A 15,286-nucleotide genomic window follows, 5' to 3' on the forward strand; every position below is an offset into this window, starting at 1 on the left:
AGTATCTTGTCCTGGAAATACTGATGTTTACATTATCAAAGCTTCCCCAATCTTTTGCCTTGTATGTTATAATTTATTTCTGATATATTAATTGTGAATTACAGTTTATAATATATAATTTAAAAATAATTATCCCAACCTCTTTCAAAAGCACATGATTTAATGACAATTCATTGTTATACACAAAGGAGTAAATTTGATAAACACCCTGTGAACTGAAAAAGGAACCAGAGAAGTAAGTTGGTGTGAAGTCAATGATATATTCTAGTAGGACTTCCCAAAGGAACTCCAAAAAGTCATAAACCCAAAATATTACTATAAAGCAACACATGCTAACTTTAAAGCACTGCAACTCACATTTCCAGTTACTGAGAAGATAACACCACCCACATACTACCAAAGTCTTTATTTCTGGAAGGCAGTTAATGTGCTCTAGTTGTTACCAGTATTACAGAAATTACCATAATATGTGAATATTAAAACCAAAATTTTATAATTCACAAGAAATGAACAAGTAAAAAGTCTGTTTTCCAAAACAGCATTACACATACACATCAGGAACATAAAAAAGCATCAATTTGTTGTGCTAGGGTCTGTCCCACTACTAGCTCAAGCTCTTTGACAGACGCATTACAAAGCCGGTGGATGCTTCCGAATTGTTGCAGTAAAAGCAGAGCTTTTGTTTTGCCAACCCCTGGAATCTGTTGCACAGTTCGAAAAACTGATGGCTCTGCCAGCTGAGAACACTGTTTATGAAGAAAGGGGTTACTGTTCTGATCCTTACTTTGTTCCCGGACCTGAAGCAAAAGAAAACCGTAAGTGACAATGAGTGCCCTCTACTGGAGCTCTGCTTTGGGATTTCAAAATACATTTGAGTTCAATTCAATTACTAGGAAGTTTTGTTTTTTGTTTTTTTTTTTTTTTAAATAAGATCCCTCCTTATGTGTGTGCCCTTATTAAGGTTTTTGATACATATCTGCAAAGTCTCACTAGGAAACCAACAGTTTTATGAACAAACGTGTAATAAAACAATGAATTTCTCACAGCATTTGGATGTAATCAAAGGAAGGATAAAGGAGAAATAGAACATGAGAACACAGTTTCTCCAGCCTGAGACAAAACAAAATCTCTCGAGTCTGTTTTCAAAGAACTTGAGTGAAGATTGCCTAACACACTAGCAGCTCAGTACAAGAACACATTAAAAATCCAGTACCATATTCTTCAACTTTTTTTCTTTGTTCCCAAATAAGGCCCTTCCACTGAACTACACTACCATATTACTGCTGCAGGGTATTTATTCCTTACATTCAAACAACAAGATTCCAGGTATTGTTTCTGAAATGAGTGATGATTGTGGGTAAACAGGTCAGTCTCCTCATGCCCCACATTTTGTAAGTGTTTGTCTGCTATTTGCAACTTACTAGCTGAGTAATAAGTTGAGCAGCTTCGCCTTGACTTGCCACAGGAAGCAACACCATTCCAAGTTCCAGCACAACAAGCTTTTGTACTGCTAAGAAGTACTGATCACTTATTTGGGTTTTCTCTACGATTACAATTCCCATAAGACTACTGGCCTGTATTGAAAGGAAAAGAGAAAAGACCATGTTAATGAGAAGCTGATGCAATGCAGCACAAAATTCTGTCAAGTATGAGCAGCCAAAGCAAATCAAAGAGAACAGTAATCGGAGCAACAGTACTGAGGTTTAATACAGTATTATTACACACCTGCATTTATTTTTTTTTTAGTTTCCTGGTAGAAATTACCCCAAAGTTTAGCTCCCCTAGAATTTAAAAGATAACACAAGAATGTTTTCCAAAGCATGGAATAAACAAATGCCAATTGAGAACTTTTCCTTTTTTCTTCATGAAGTACTTACATTTCTAAACCGAACCAATCTTCGTTTGAATTCATCCCCTGCAACCAAATCTGCTTCAGAAACATATAAAATGCATGTTCTGTTTGAAAGATGAAAATCCACAAGCCCCAAGCCATCTTCAAAAATGAGTCTAACTTTTCCTTAGGGTGAGATTGTTAAAAGAAAAAAAAAATACAGTAGTTAAAAAAAACCCTAACCAAAACTGAATAACTACTTTGCAGCACAACCTTCCTAATGTCAGCAGTATTAGTGACTTAACAAACTTCATATTCTTTGAAAGCCTTTATTTTCTTTAGGCAAAGCTAGTACAAGAGATCCCAAGTACTGTGTGATGGCTTTAGCAATGCCAATTAATAGCACTTTCAAATAACAGGTTGAAAACTGCTATAGCTTGTCAGTAAACTCTGGACCTGAACAAAAACTTCACATGCTATTCTGAAATAATCATCTTAATTTACTTTGCTGTGATGATAGCACAGTCCCAGTACCTATGTAAATTGAAGGGACGTCAGTGGAGATGCATAGTCCCACTACTGTGATTCCCAAGAAACAGATACTTCTGCTTATCCTCTACAGTGCTCAGCAAATACGACAGAACTGATTATGTAGATACATGATAGACAAACAGGAATTTTCAGTCTGCTATCATAAGCTGTACCACAAATATAGAATAAAGGATATCCCAGCCATTCTTAATAATGAGTGACTAAGAGGAATGCTTTGCTTGCGTTATTTTTCCTCTTTTAATTTGTTTGTGCTTACCTTGCAACCTTTGGGCTATCTCTGACCCTCTCCACTTCTCATTTCCAATCACATGCCCAAAAGGAACGATTACAGATCCTGCTGTCACGGGAAAGTTTGCTTTCGTCGTCATCAGGCCTCCTTTAAATCTGTAGTTCAGTAGCAGTTATGCCTTAGAAAGAAACGTGGAAGATATTAACAAATTTCATAAACCTGTTCCAAACCTAATGATTAAAATTTAAAAGACTTAATACTCTGGAAGAGACACTATCTCCTCCCCAAAGCTACCCTACAGTTGTAAGGTATCAAAATCAGTAAGCAACGCCGTTCACTTGAACACAGGCTATTAGCTTGCAAATTCCACTCCCAACATTGTCAATCTAAAAAACACCACAAGAAGCCCGACACCGCCTTCTCTATGCCCTCTCCCGCCCTTGCTGGGAGAAAGCCTGCCTCAGCTACTGAGCTGACTTCAGAGGCGTCTCCAGACAGATTAGAAGCAATTGCAGGGACAGATCGCTTTCAGGTTTGCCAGCTTTACGCGGTGCCCTGACTTTAAGCGGGAAACGGGACTCCCTGAGGCTAAGGCACGATCTAAGCAGGAGAGCCAAAGACGAGCCCGTCCTACCGCCAACACCACCGCCCTGAGCCCCGTCCTGCAGCCCGGCCCAGAGCTCCCGCCGCAGGCCCGCGATGGCGGGAGCAGGTGACGGCCCTGAAGGCGGCCACCGGCCCACCGCTGACCCACCCAGAAAAGGCTGAGCTCCGGGCCGGGCGTCTCGACTTCGCAGGGCCACCGCCTCTCCCTCGGAGGCCTCACGGGACGCAGCGAAGACCAGCTGAAAGGCAGATGCAGACCCCGCCACTCCTCAGGGGAGCCTCGCGACTACCGGACGAACAGCCCGCCTCAAAGCGCGCGCCTGGCTGACAGCGACGGCGGCAAATAGAAAGCGAGAGCGCCGCCTCCCATGAGCGAGTGAGGAGGCGGCTTGGGGCGGGCGCCTCCGCTGGTAGGTTGCTATGGCCGGAGGAGGGATGAGTAAGGTGTGTGCTGATTGGAGGAGCTTAAAGTCGAAGCTAATCCGCTGCGCCGTTGTTACCAGGCTGGTCGCGACGGGAGAAGCGTCCGAAGCCGGCAGAAATTAGTCAGGCGGCGGTAGGAGAGCTCCGTTCTCAGGCGTACCCGGTCGCGATGGCGTTTAGCTTCAGGAGAAGCCGGAAGGGCCCTTTCGTGAGTATCGCCCCGTGCGGGGCCGGTGCAGCAGCCCGTCCGGGGGAGGCAGGGGACCGTGTCCGGGCGGGACGAGCGGAGGCCCCCGGGGAGGCGGCCGCTGCCGATGCGGGGGATGGCTGAGCAGTGTGCCTTGCGGGAGACGGGGAGAGCAGTAAATCCCGGGAAGAGGAAAGGCGGCATCTGGAGGCCTGTGCACCAGCTCTCCTCTCCTTCAGCCCCGGGCCTGCCCCTCTTCTCCAGGAGCGCCCGGCTGTGGCGGGGCGGGGGCGGCGTTCTGGCGCCCTGCCCCTCCAGGGAGGTGCCTGGGGCCTGGCGGGGGCCGGAGCCCCGATGTGGAAGCGCAGATCCTTCGCTTCCCGCTCTTGCCGAGGTGATGGTCCTTGAAGCACATCCTCGCTGCCCTAAAGCGGGCTACTGAAAGTCCATGGCGAAAGCTTAGAGCAGCCGCGGGCTGCGGGGATGTCAGCGACGGCGCAGATGCTGGCTTTTAATGGCTGGAACTAACCGAAGGGTTTGGGGTTTGCCAGCTTTTTTTTAAATAATATTAGAGTGACAATAAAGTAATACTTTGCAAGATAGGTCTGCGTAAAACGACAGTCTTCGTAATGCACCGTTTAGTTATTTGATGTGGCTTCCTGTAAAGACAGAAGTACTTCCCAGTTCACTTGTTCATTATCCTCCTGGAGAAGATAGTTATAATTTCAGCAACAACAACAACAAAAGAATCTGCAGCAGAAATTTACCCTGTTTTATGCCATAAAAAGGTACTTAGTATCTATCAGTAGGTGATGGACTTTATTATGACATAGTATTTTTTGATGCCTAGAGAGAGGACCAGGCAATGGGCACAAACTCAAACACAGAAAAGTCGACTTAAAAACCTGCCAAAACCCAATAAAATTACTGTGAGAGTGGTCCAGCACTGGAACATGTTGCCCACAGAGGTTGTAGAGTCTTCACTCTTGGAGATACGCAAAACCCAACTGGCCAGAACCCAAGCAACCCTCTCTAGTTGACTTGGACCAGGCAGTGTCCTGAGCTCCATTCCAACATCATCATTATTATTATCATTATCATTATTATTATTATTATTATCCAGACTGAAACTTTGATTCCAAGGCTTGTTTAGTAATAGTTTTTTCGTCCATCTCATATGGCTATGATTGCAGATTACTTCTGACTGACAGATTCTTTCTAAAAGAAAGGGACTAATACTGTTACTCCAAACTAGGTTTCAAATATTTTGGAAAAAGCTTAATTTCCAGTACATACAAGGAAGAAAAAAAAAAAGCTTGAATTGAGGAAGCAAAAGTTCTATTATTATGGATATAGTGGGTGGAGAACCTACAGTCACGGGTCTTACATAAATTACATTTCTAACCTTCATTAGCAGCTGTCCATACATATCAAAAACTTAAACTTGGAACCATTTCAAGTCTCCTGTTTACATTTATTGCATGTAATTGTTCTTCCCTTTTGTATTATTTTGCATTGTTAGTTTCTGTGCACGTTCAATTATGTGGTTTTTTTCATTGTGTTCCTTAAAGTCATCATCAACTAATTTTATTTTAAATTGTTTAGAAACATATAGCTCATGGCCTGGTCCCTGCTGCTACCATAGCTCCTAAACCTGCAGTTCCCCGCACCCCTCCCCCTCGTAGTCCAAACCCTTCTCCAGAAAGGCCCAGGTAGGTTTTGAGTTTTTTATTTTGTTTCATCAACTACAATAGCATACTAGAAAAGCATGATTAGAAGAATTGCATGTCTTTCCTTCAGTATTTACATAAAACTTTTCATAAACTGATTCTTTTTTCATTGGGACTGTTTCTTTCTTTGAACTTTAAAGTTAGCTATTTTTTCCCCTCTCCTAAGCATGCTAGATAATTAGGACAATGACCATGATAAATCTGAGACAATTAAAGAAAAATGCACTCTATAAAGCTAGGACCATTTTTAATTTGGCTGCTAGACTCTAGTAGGACATTAGCAGTACTAGTACCATCAGTCAGAAAATTTTAATTCATTAGAAAGGCATAAATTAAACATTACTGATGTATCACTTTATTGCTTATTTTAAAAAAAGCTGGGACTTAGAAATCTAGCACGTAAACTCATGTTGGAGTAGATTTCAGTTTATTTTTCTTTTAATTTGTAACACCTTACAGTTTTTCTTTTTCGTTTTGTCTGTGTTTAATTCTGGTTGTTTTCCATGGTCTTTCTACCATCTGTAACATTCCTACTTAATCTTAGTTCAATTCTATTTCCTTTTTGACCTCCAGTTGTCATTCCTGTTACAGTCATGACTGTTTCTTGCCTTTAATCTTTGTTCCTACTTGTTTTTTCATCTTCATCTTACTCTACAGTATCTCATAAATAGGCACTTCTATCTCCTTATGCTTGCCCTAGTTTGCAGTTCACCGGCATTTATTAACAGCTTCAAAAGTCACAAATAAAAGGTTCAGAGTAGAGGATAACATAAAGTAGGAGACAAAATAGAACATGGAACACTTTTTCAACACAGCACCAGGTAATATTGTTATGGCTAAAATGAATAGAAAGTTTGTAAACTATTGATGTCAATTTTGGGAATGTAACTGTATATTCCATGATTTCCATGCATGTAATTTGGGAAAACTGATAGGTATTGTACTTTCCTTTTAGATAGATGTGTTAAAGACCTTTCCCAGTTTTGTGTTTTACTTTAGGAGCTAATAGTTTTAACCAGTTCCTTAGCACTTTCAGTGGTGTTTATGCTTGTTGACTGTGAACCTTTCGCTTTGCTTTAATAGCTAGAACATTTTGCAGTGAAAAAAAAAAGTGGGCCACAAAGAAGACGTCAGTATTGTCTCATTGCTTTATTCTGTTTTCTTCCAGATCTGCTCTAGCAGCAGCTATCCTTGCAACAACACTAACAGGGCGCACTGTTGCTATTCCTCAGCCTCGGCAAAGATCACTTTCTGAAAGTGATTCCACCTATGTGGAACAAGAATGCTTCGAACCATATGCGACAGTCACAGAGCTCGGAATGGGGTAACATAGTTTCTGGTTTGATGTCTTATATGAGAAGTAGAATCTGTCAACAATGTAATTTTACAGCAAACTAATTCAACTCCAGGTGTTACAGCCACTTACTTTTTTTCTCACCACAGCATAAATTTGGTCTTTAGTGTCTACAGTCTTATAAAGTGATGCTACACCTGTGATCTTTAGAGAGGGAGGTTTGGATTGTACAGCAGTCACAAATGAAAACGTATTATTTCTGCTAAATGATTGTCAGTTATACAGACAGTTACTGGGGAGGTATCTGAATTCACGTCAGATATTTCCTTTGTGCTAAATAATTATTTCAGACTCTTCTTTCAGTAGAATTAGCAAACTTCTATCTCTAATCTGGCGTTTTCTTTAAGGTAGAGAAGGAAATGTATCTTCAGTACTATTATTTTAAAGCATATGTATAAGCTAGATTCCTTGTTTGCAGCTGGCAGAAACCTAGATGTCTGTTTGTGTCAGCTGTGTGGACTTGCGTATATTCTGAGATGGATGATTGTACTTGACAAGTGTTGATTGCTTTGGAAGAGTAAGCAACACTGGAACAGTCTTCAAACTGCTTTCTACTTGCAGGCCCAACTGGAAACGTGATGGCAGTGACAGATCTCCTGAACAATCACTGGAAATATCAGGAAATTATTGTGATGATGAGGACATGGCTACCTACCTTTCAGATGCTGATAAAGAGGCTGAGTCCAGCTGTCAGAGTAATGAGAAAAGAGGAGAAAGCTTTAGCACCAATGCTATTTATGCTGTTCCTTGCAAAAAAAAAAAGGTAGCATTTTCAAATATGTTAATTCCTTTACCATGTTTTAATATATTAATGCAAATATTAACTATTTCTAAGGCTTTTAATTATCTTTGTACTCTGTAGACATTTACTGAGTTTATATTTCACATGCTTCTTTTAGTGGTTTGTTTACTCCTAAACAAGTTAAATTTCTTTGTTGATCCTCACAGATTCTGTATCTCTGATGGTTAAGAACCTTTCCTTGTTAGGAAAACACTAGTATTGTGCATAATTATTGTGCATAATTTAGTCTTGTGAAATATTGAGTATTTTATGTTGAATGTGATATGTGGTAGGTTACTTGTTAAAAGTGCTAGGAACTTTACTTTTACAAATGGTGAAAGCTTAGTTATTGCTTCAGTATTGATTCAGAGCAGAGACCTATATAGAGGCAGGGAGATTCAGAATCAAACAAAATGAATTATCTTGTCTTGAAGACCAGTGCATTTTTCTCTGGTTAAGGTTTTGATATTCCTAGCTAGCAATGAGTAGCTTGATACTCCTAAGGCACATTTAAAGTTCAGTTTGCATCTCTGTCCAAAATGATAGAAAAAATTTAACAAACAGGAAGAAGTAACTGAAAAGGAGAGAGGCAATAACATGCTATGTATATGAAAGAAATCAGAAAACACCCCAGGTGAAAAAATATTAGTCAGTAAGAGAAAGGGAGGGCAAAGGGAGTGAGTGGAATATGTGGAACACTAATATGCAGTCAACAGGGAAAATCAGCAAAGGTAATGTTAAAAATTATTCATGAAACCCTGCAGTTGATACAGTAGATAAGTGGTGGATCTTTTAAGAACAAGTTTGGTTATGACACACGACAAGCAAATGTGGGATAATTTTATAGACTTGTGACTGAATAAGGAAATATTGCTGTTTATCAATGTATGGTTTATATTTTATTTACATAGAACATTAAACTAAAAAATGTATGTCTTATTTATTACCTTAAAATACTGGAGCACAGTTCTGAATGTTACCAGGACATGAGTACACTAAAGGTTTCATACAGATACTGACACGTCACCTATTTTAACAGTCTCATAATGGGATAGGCTTGTCTTGTTTTTACATAGGAAGAGTTTCCACCATCTCCTAGTATTAAAGCTGACAAGGAAGAGACACCTTCTCATGAAACTGAATTTCACATGCTGGTAGATGAGTCAAACGTGCAAATAAAAGGTAAATAAACTTCCTGTAGTCAAAATGCTGTACATTTTAATACCATGGGGAAAAATGTCTTAATAAAACTTCATACTATATGACAAAGATATATTCTCTTTTTTAACTCAATGAAAGAAACGTTACTAAATACTTACCATTTCTAGTAATTACAGAAAATGTAACGTGCATAATGAGGGAAGATAGGTCTATATTCACTGTATAACTGAAATTCCTAGATATCCACTGTCAGATGGGGTAAAAAAAAAAGAGGTGTGTGTGGGGAGAAGTTTTGTGAACTCTTTATGTTGTCTAGTACAGTCATTCTCTATTGTATGTGCCAGAATCCATCTGGTTTATACTCTGTAAACTGTTGGAGTGTTACTGTGCTCAAAACATGGACAAAAGTAGAAACTACCACTGGTAAAAGAAAACCACAACAAAAAACAAAGAGAGAGAGAAGATGACACTTGTAAACAGTCATTTTTCTTGGATTTAAAAAAGTCAGCAGTAAGAACTTTGGGGTTTTTTAATAATCAGATGGCACAGGACTGGGATTATTTATCCATTTTTCTTGTCTTTTAAAGTCTGAACCTTAAAATTGTACATCAGGTCACACAGGATGTTCTGCCAGAATAGAGAACATGAAAATCTGTCTCCACTTATCACCCTAAGCTCTGAACTGCTGTTAAGCTTCACACATAATTTTTTTGCAATAAGTAACTTGATTAGATCAGGGATATTTGTTTCATAACTGGATCTGTCACTAAGCTGTTTTCTTGTAGCAATAGAATATCCTGAGGAAAAGAATATGATGAGAACAAGACAAATCTAACTGCATAAAAGTTGCATAATTAGCATATCTGTTATTTTAAAATCAGAAAAACAAGGAACCAGAATTTGCTCCAGAGCTGCAAAACTCAGTTTTTACAGAGGATGGCAGCACTCTAACAGCCATGGGATAGGAAGAGAAAGCAAGATCAAGTGTGTTTTGAAAAATCCCTGTCATTCTGAGTTCTATGCATATTGGATCCCAGTGTGTTGTTTCAGTATTATTTTAGTGGACTTATTTGTAAAGCTTTATAGAGAACAATATCCAGAAAGAATAGGGTGCTTTGATAAAACCATTTGGGGAAGTGGAACCATTAAACTGAAAAGAATAGGCTATATAAACTATTTCTAATCCCTCTTCTACATAGTAAGTGCTGCAGATTTCAGAAACTGTCAAATTTGCACTTGCCTTGTTCACAGATACAATAGGATTCAAGCCCAGTAAAATCAGTGAAAATACTTAACTTGTCCTTTAGTCAAATTCTAAACAGCAGTGGAAAACAACAATGCAACTTAATTTCTTCTATAGTTGCATCTATACAGTGTGAGGTAAAGTATGGTCTCACACCAGTTCCTGACACACCATGAAAGAGAGGAAGTTTGTGATCTAATTTGTGGTTTGGGGAGAACTGTCTTGGATTTTTTGCAGTGTATAACAGATATACTTACACATCCCTATGAATTGGTATAACTTACGGATTTACAGATACTTTTGTTTTTAATTGGCTGAAAGATCTGTTTTTTTCTTTTGCCAGAAGAGCAACATCATGGCTTGAATATAAAGGTAGGAGTTACATGAAGGTTCATTTGTGACGGATTTTGGAAAAAAAGGGTGTTATAAAGAGCTCGTAACTTGCAGTCACTTCAAACTAATATATTGCCTAATCAATTCTATTTAATATATAATCTTTTTCTTTTGAAGTACAAGAATGGCTAAGAAACCCCACTATGTAGGTAAATAGGCCACACAACAGTCTTATTTTCTAAAAATAGATCTTTTGTAGTTCCTTGTGCAAGAAAGAAACTGAGAGTGAGAGTCATCATGTTATAGCAAGAGATAGCTCTTACTGATAATTTTCAAAAGCTGAGCCTGGCTTCATCAGATTTTTATCCAGTTTTCCAGCTGGGCCCATCTGGCTGCCTTATAAGCTTGAAAAATAATATCCAAAAGTTTAGTTTCTCAGATCAACTTGATGGAATATTATTTACAAAAATGGTCAGTTCTTCCATTGTCAACATAGCCTTTTTTTTTTCCCTTCATGTTATTTACCACATATATTTTCTTTCAGAATTGTTTTGAGTTTTGACCCATTTAGTCATCAGTGTCTTGGTACATTAAATTACATGGCATTGTATCCTTACAGTACTTAACTCCTGTTTCATAAAAACACAGAGAAAGTTTATATATTTATCATGTTCGCCTCAAGTAAATACATCAAGTATAAATTCAGCCTGTGGTTCCTACCTAAGGGAAGAACCTTCAGAAAATGTAAACATAGGTACTTTTCTTTTTCTGTTAACCAGGAAAGGGAGAACATCTTTTAATTTATTTGCTGATTCCCAGTTAGGGACTGAAAGTTCATACCATAATCAACTGTCATACTTTATACAAACCTAACAAGTGGGAGCAATATACATCCTGTTTAGTCAAGGAGCTTTATGTTTTTGTAGCTTTTATGTCAGCCATAAAAAGGTTTTGAGGACTATACTCAATATGATCAGTAAAAATCTTACCAGTTTCAAGTGTCCACAAGTGACTGATGACAGTGAGAGTAGTGAATTGTCAGCAGTGAATCCAACCTTAATTTTTTTTGTTTAAATAAACTGTTTCTTATGTTCTCCAACAGTGATGCTGTTGAGAGTACTTCAGAACAGGTGACTGTTAAAGCAAATTGTCTCATTTAAAAAATTTCTCTACTAGGAAGAAAAGTCATCAGCTGAAAATCTGATATGTGAAAAGCCTCCACCATCTCCAGGTAATTCTGATTTTTCTGTGACTTTACTATAAAACATCACTTTAATAATATACATATGTATTTAAAAATCCATTTTCTTGCTTGTATTCTCTAAGCCACATGTGTGTGTGTTTGTGAAATGTATTTCTGCTGTACAGTGGTGAGTGCTCTGTAATACATATAAAAACAACAGTTATGTAGCTTTTTTTGTTAGGTTTGTATTTTCCAATCAGAGTTACTTTTGAAGTCTTAGGTAAATGACTGTGAACTGATATAATGAAGATAAAATTATACTGGATCTCTCCAATTGCTTAAGTTTTATCTACAGTAGAGGATGTCATAGCTATTAAATGTCCCATTGCAACTTAAGTAGTAAACATACAGTCATATGAGAAAGGTGGTCTACCTTCAGCTGGTGCCTTATTTGTCTCTTACTGCATCCATGTAACAATTCCAGGCACAGCACCTCTGAATTTTGTCACATGGACAGGATATGTGCCTATCACAAGGTCATGAGTCTTTGTGTAGTTTGTGTATTTCTGTGCTGTCTCAAGTATCTTACGTCTTCTCACATGAAATTTAACAGTGACTATATACGCTTGAAGCGTAGATTTCAAAACCAATTATTTGGTTTCAAATACATTCTATACTAAGGAACTCTTTTGTACTAAGTTATATTCATCCCTGTACACTATCAGATTATACTGGCTCTTGGAAGTCTGATGGGAAAGGTAAAATCTCAGCCTTCATTTATGAAACAGTAAGCTTTTTAGCCCATGCAGATGAAAAGACAAATTTGGAAGTGTGATGCATTATTACTGATCCAACAATATATTAATGATTTTGCAGGTGATCTAAAACTTTAACTTTGCAAGGACTGTTAAGTAGCTTTGCTTCGATAACAGATTGAAGTCTGTTCAGTGGGAGGGAGGATAAAGCTTTCATTGCATAAGTGATTAAGAAGGGGGCAAGAGGACTGACTTGCTTACGGCAGTGGATGTGTCTGTTTCATCTCTCTAGTCACCCATGCTAGGGAGAGGGAGATCTGGTGGTGCTTTCTTTGCCCTTTAAGGAAAGAATGTTTTTAGTGTTTGAGAGAAAAGATGGGAACTTGCAGCCACTCCACTGTACAGCTCTCTTTACAAATCCACTTTCTTCATTCTCTTACAAAGTATCACTCATATAATGCTAATACTGGAAAAAAATTACTGTACTTTGCTGAAACTTGTATTCAAGTCTGAACACCATTTAAATATAAGGTACTGTGGCATTGCAGATGTGTCTGTTCGGGCAAGGCAAGCACGAGAAAATGTAACTAAAGAAAAGCTCAGAGAACTTAACCAAGAAAACTGGTCTCTGAACAAGGCATACCAGGCTCTGGTTCAACAATTTGAAGGAACAAAACAGCAAATGGAAGAACAGCAATTAAAGCTGAAGAGACTAGAACAAGAAAACAGGAGACTTAAAGAAGCTGCAGAGAAGTCAGATAGTGAAGGTGGGAGAAATGTATAAGCTGTTACCTTGTTTGATTTTTCTAATTTCTTACAACCTATTCCAGCAGTAGTAGGTTTCCACCCATTCCTTTGAGCAATGTATCTGTGCAGAAGTCGTTTCTGAACAGTATTTTCTATGTTTATAGAACATTGGAAGAATACTTCTGTGATCATGAAACAAAATAATTACTTGGTTGTTTACGTTTCTCATGTTACTGATTTTTCATGGAATTATTCTGTTATAGTATTTTGAGATAAGTTCTCTTATGATTCCAGCTCGTTGAGGTTCATTTATTTTCCTTATAATTAAGAAATTATTGTGAACATTTCTTGAATTTTGATTGAACTTTCTTGTTGGATATTTGTTTTAATAGAGGAGTCTACAGAATTACATAGTCTCAGACAACAAGCACAAGAACTGGTAGATGAAAATGATGCTTTGAAAATGACAGTTCATCGTTTAAATGTTGAATTAAGTCGCTATCAAACTAAATTCAGGCCATTGTCCCAGGAAGAGGTGAGAATCTTGGTTATAAAGGCAGTTTGTACTGAATTATCCATTGTCCTTTCATTCATCTATGACTTTTTGAGACTGTTTACTCCAAATTTGCCACGAAGGCTACAAATGGCATTCACTTTTTCTGAAAGTTAAAATTACCATTTATCATTAAGTCTAACTTTAAGAAGTTAGATGTTTTCCTGTATTAGTAAGATACTGGATTTCCAGTTTTGTTGGTTTTTAAGCATGTGTTACATATGCCACATGTGTAGTTAGAAATAAAAGTTTGTTTGGGGGTAGTGGTTGTGACTGTGGTGGATGGAGGTTGGTTCGTCAAAAAGCAGGAAATAACTTCAGTACCTTTTTAAAAATCTATTTTAGCATCTAAACCTGAAAAGTTTACCCATGAAAGGGCCACCACCACCATGGCTGGTAAGTAAAATAATATTTTCACTTACCTGTCCGTTCTTTTCTAAGTAAAGTAGTAGAATTTCCTTACTGAAACCAAGATATTCAGGATATTATTTTGTTACTCTGCAAGGAATGTGTGCATTTCCAGTTGAATTTACAATATGCTACTGATTGGATAAAATCACCAACTTTGAACTACTGAATGCAAATTAAGTAGAAGTACTGTTACCCTGAGAAACACAGATGCCACCTTCCCTTTGTATTGCCTAACATATAGTTTGCTTCAAGGTCTATTGGTTAATTGCTAATGTGTTGTGATTTTTTTTTTTTTTTAAAGATGATAAGCAAAGAAAATACTATATTTCAGTGATTCTGGTGGTAGGAATGGTCACAGGTCCACTAATGGCCTATGAATTTCTGGCAATAGAAGGCAAATAGTCTGTGAAATTTAATGCATTTTTAAAATGTGAAGCAGTTTCTCCTTGAAATCCTAATGAGATATTAAATTTTCCTTCCTTATTGCTATTCAGAACTATACAGAAATAGGAAAGTCTTGCTTCTGCTTTTTCTTTCTAGCTGTGACATCAAAGAATCACACATCTGTGTATTCAGTTTTAAAGATACAGATGTGAGAGTATAAAAAATCCTTTCCCACTTACTAAGGAATCTGGGCTAAATTGTAGTATTGTTATTAACTGTATTCACTGTAGTGTTTCAGTTTGGTTTTATATTCTTTTGCAACTGTTCTGCTGTGTTACATATACCCATAATTAATAGCTGCTTTTTAGTTTGGAAGTGGAGCATCCAGCCTTGTCCTTTCCAAAGCGTGCTGCTGAAGTGGCGCTGGGAAGCGCTTCTGCAGCATCATTCTGCATATGGCTCTGTGTGCTTAGGGATATGATTTAGTAGAGGACAGGTAAGGTTGGACACAGTCTCAAAGGTCTTTTCCAACCTAGTGATTCTATGGTTCTATATGTCCTGCACTTTTGTCTGCAAGGCATATACAACACCCCTTAATAATTCCTAAAACTGGCAATATATAGCATGAGAAGTAGAAAAAATATCAATGAGATTATGGTTTAATTTACTTATATAGATTTTTTTTTTTAAAGTTGGATATGAAGTATTTGTCACCTCTTCTGTTGGCATATGAAGACAGAATAAGAGAAAAGGAAGACTTAAATCTTGAACATGAGGCAAGTTGCCATTTAAAGAAAATGCACTTCTACACTAAAGTAGGAAT

At 38.0% G+C, this 15,286-nt stretch overlaps 2 protein-coding genes across 2 annotated transcripts in view; one reads left to right on the top strand and one right to left on the bottom strand.

Annotated features, from left to right (window-relative positions):
* Nucleotides 1–554: 554 nt before the first annotated feature.
* Nucleotides 555–2,751, bottom strand: FAAP24 (FA core complex associated protein 24; the record flags this gene model as incomplete). The annotated part of the gene is made up of 4 exons (XM_084270154.1): nucleotides 555–797; nucleotides 1,422–1,574; nucleotides 1,878–2,017; nucleotides 2,640–2,751. The coding sequence occupies 4 exons, from the start codon at nucleotides 2,749–2,751 to the stop codon at nucleotides 555–557; spliced, it is 648 nt and encodes a 215-aa protein (XP_084126280.1).
* Nucleotides 2,752–3,810: 1,059 nt separating this feature from the next.
* The window catches only part of CEP89 (centrosomal protein 89), a gene marked incomplete at both ends in the record, with an annotated part of 30,750 nt that continues 19,274 nt past the window's right edge, over nucleotides 3,811–15,286 (top strand). Inside the window, 11 exons of the mRNA XM_084270048.1 lie at nucleotides 3,811–3,849; nucleotides 5,434–5,540; nucleotides 6,727–6,882; nucleotides 7,474–7,675; nucleotides 8,770–8,875; nucleotides 10,441–10,469; nucleotides 11,607–11,661; nucleotides 12,917–13,135; nucleotides 13,508–13,650; nucleotides 14,014–14,064; nucleotides 15,156–15,239. Coding sequence (XP_084126174.1) covers nucleotides 3,811–3,849; nucleotides 5,434–5,540; nucleotides 6,727–6,882; nucleotides 7,474–7,675; nucleotides 8,770–8,875; nucleotides 10,441–10,469; nucleotides 11,607–11,661; nucleotides 12,917–13,135; nucleotides 13,508–13,650; nucleotides 14,014–14,064; nucleotides 15,156–15,239 — 1,191 coding nt within the window. The remainder of the gene's footprint in view (nucleotides 3,850–5,433; nucleotides 5,541–6,726; nucleotides 6,883–7,473; nucleotides 7,676–8,769; nucleotides 8,876–10,440; nucleotides 10,470–11,606; nucleotides 11,662–12,916; nucleotides 13,136–13,507; nucleotides 13,651–14,013; nucleotides 14,065–15,155; nucleotides 15,240–15,286) is intronic.

This window comes from Gallinula chloropus (assembly GCF_964237585.1).
Source record: "Gallinula chloropus genome assembly, chromosome: 13".
Lineage (NCBI taxonomy): Eukaryota > Metazoa > Chordata > Aves > Gruiformes > Rallidae > Gallinula > Gallinula chloropus.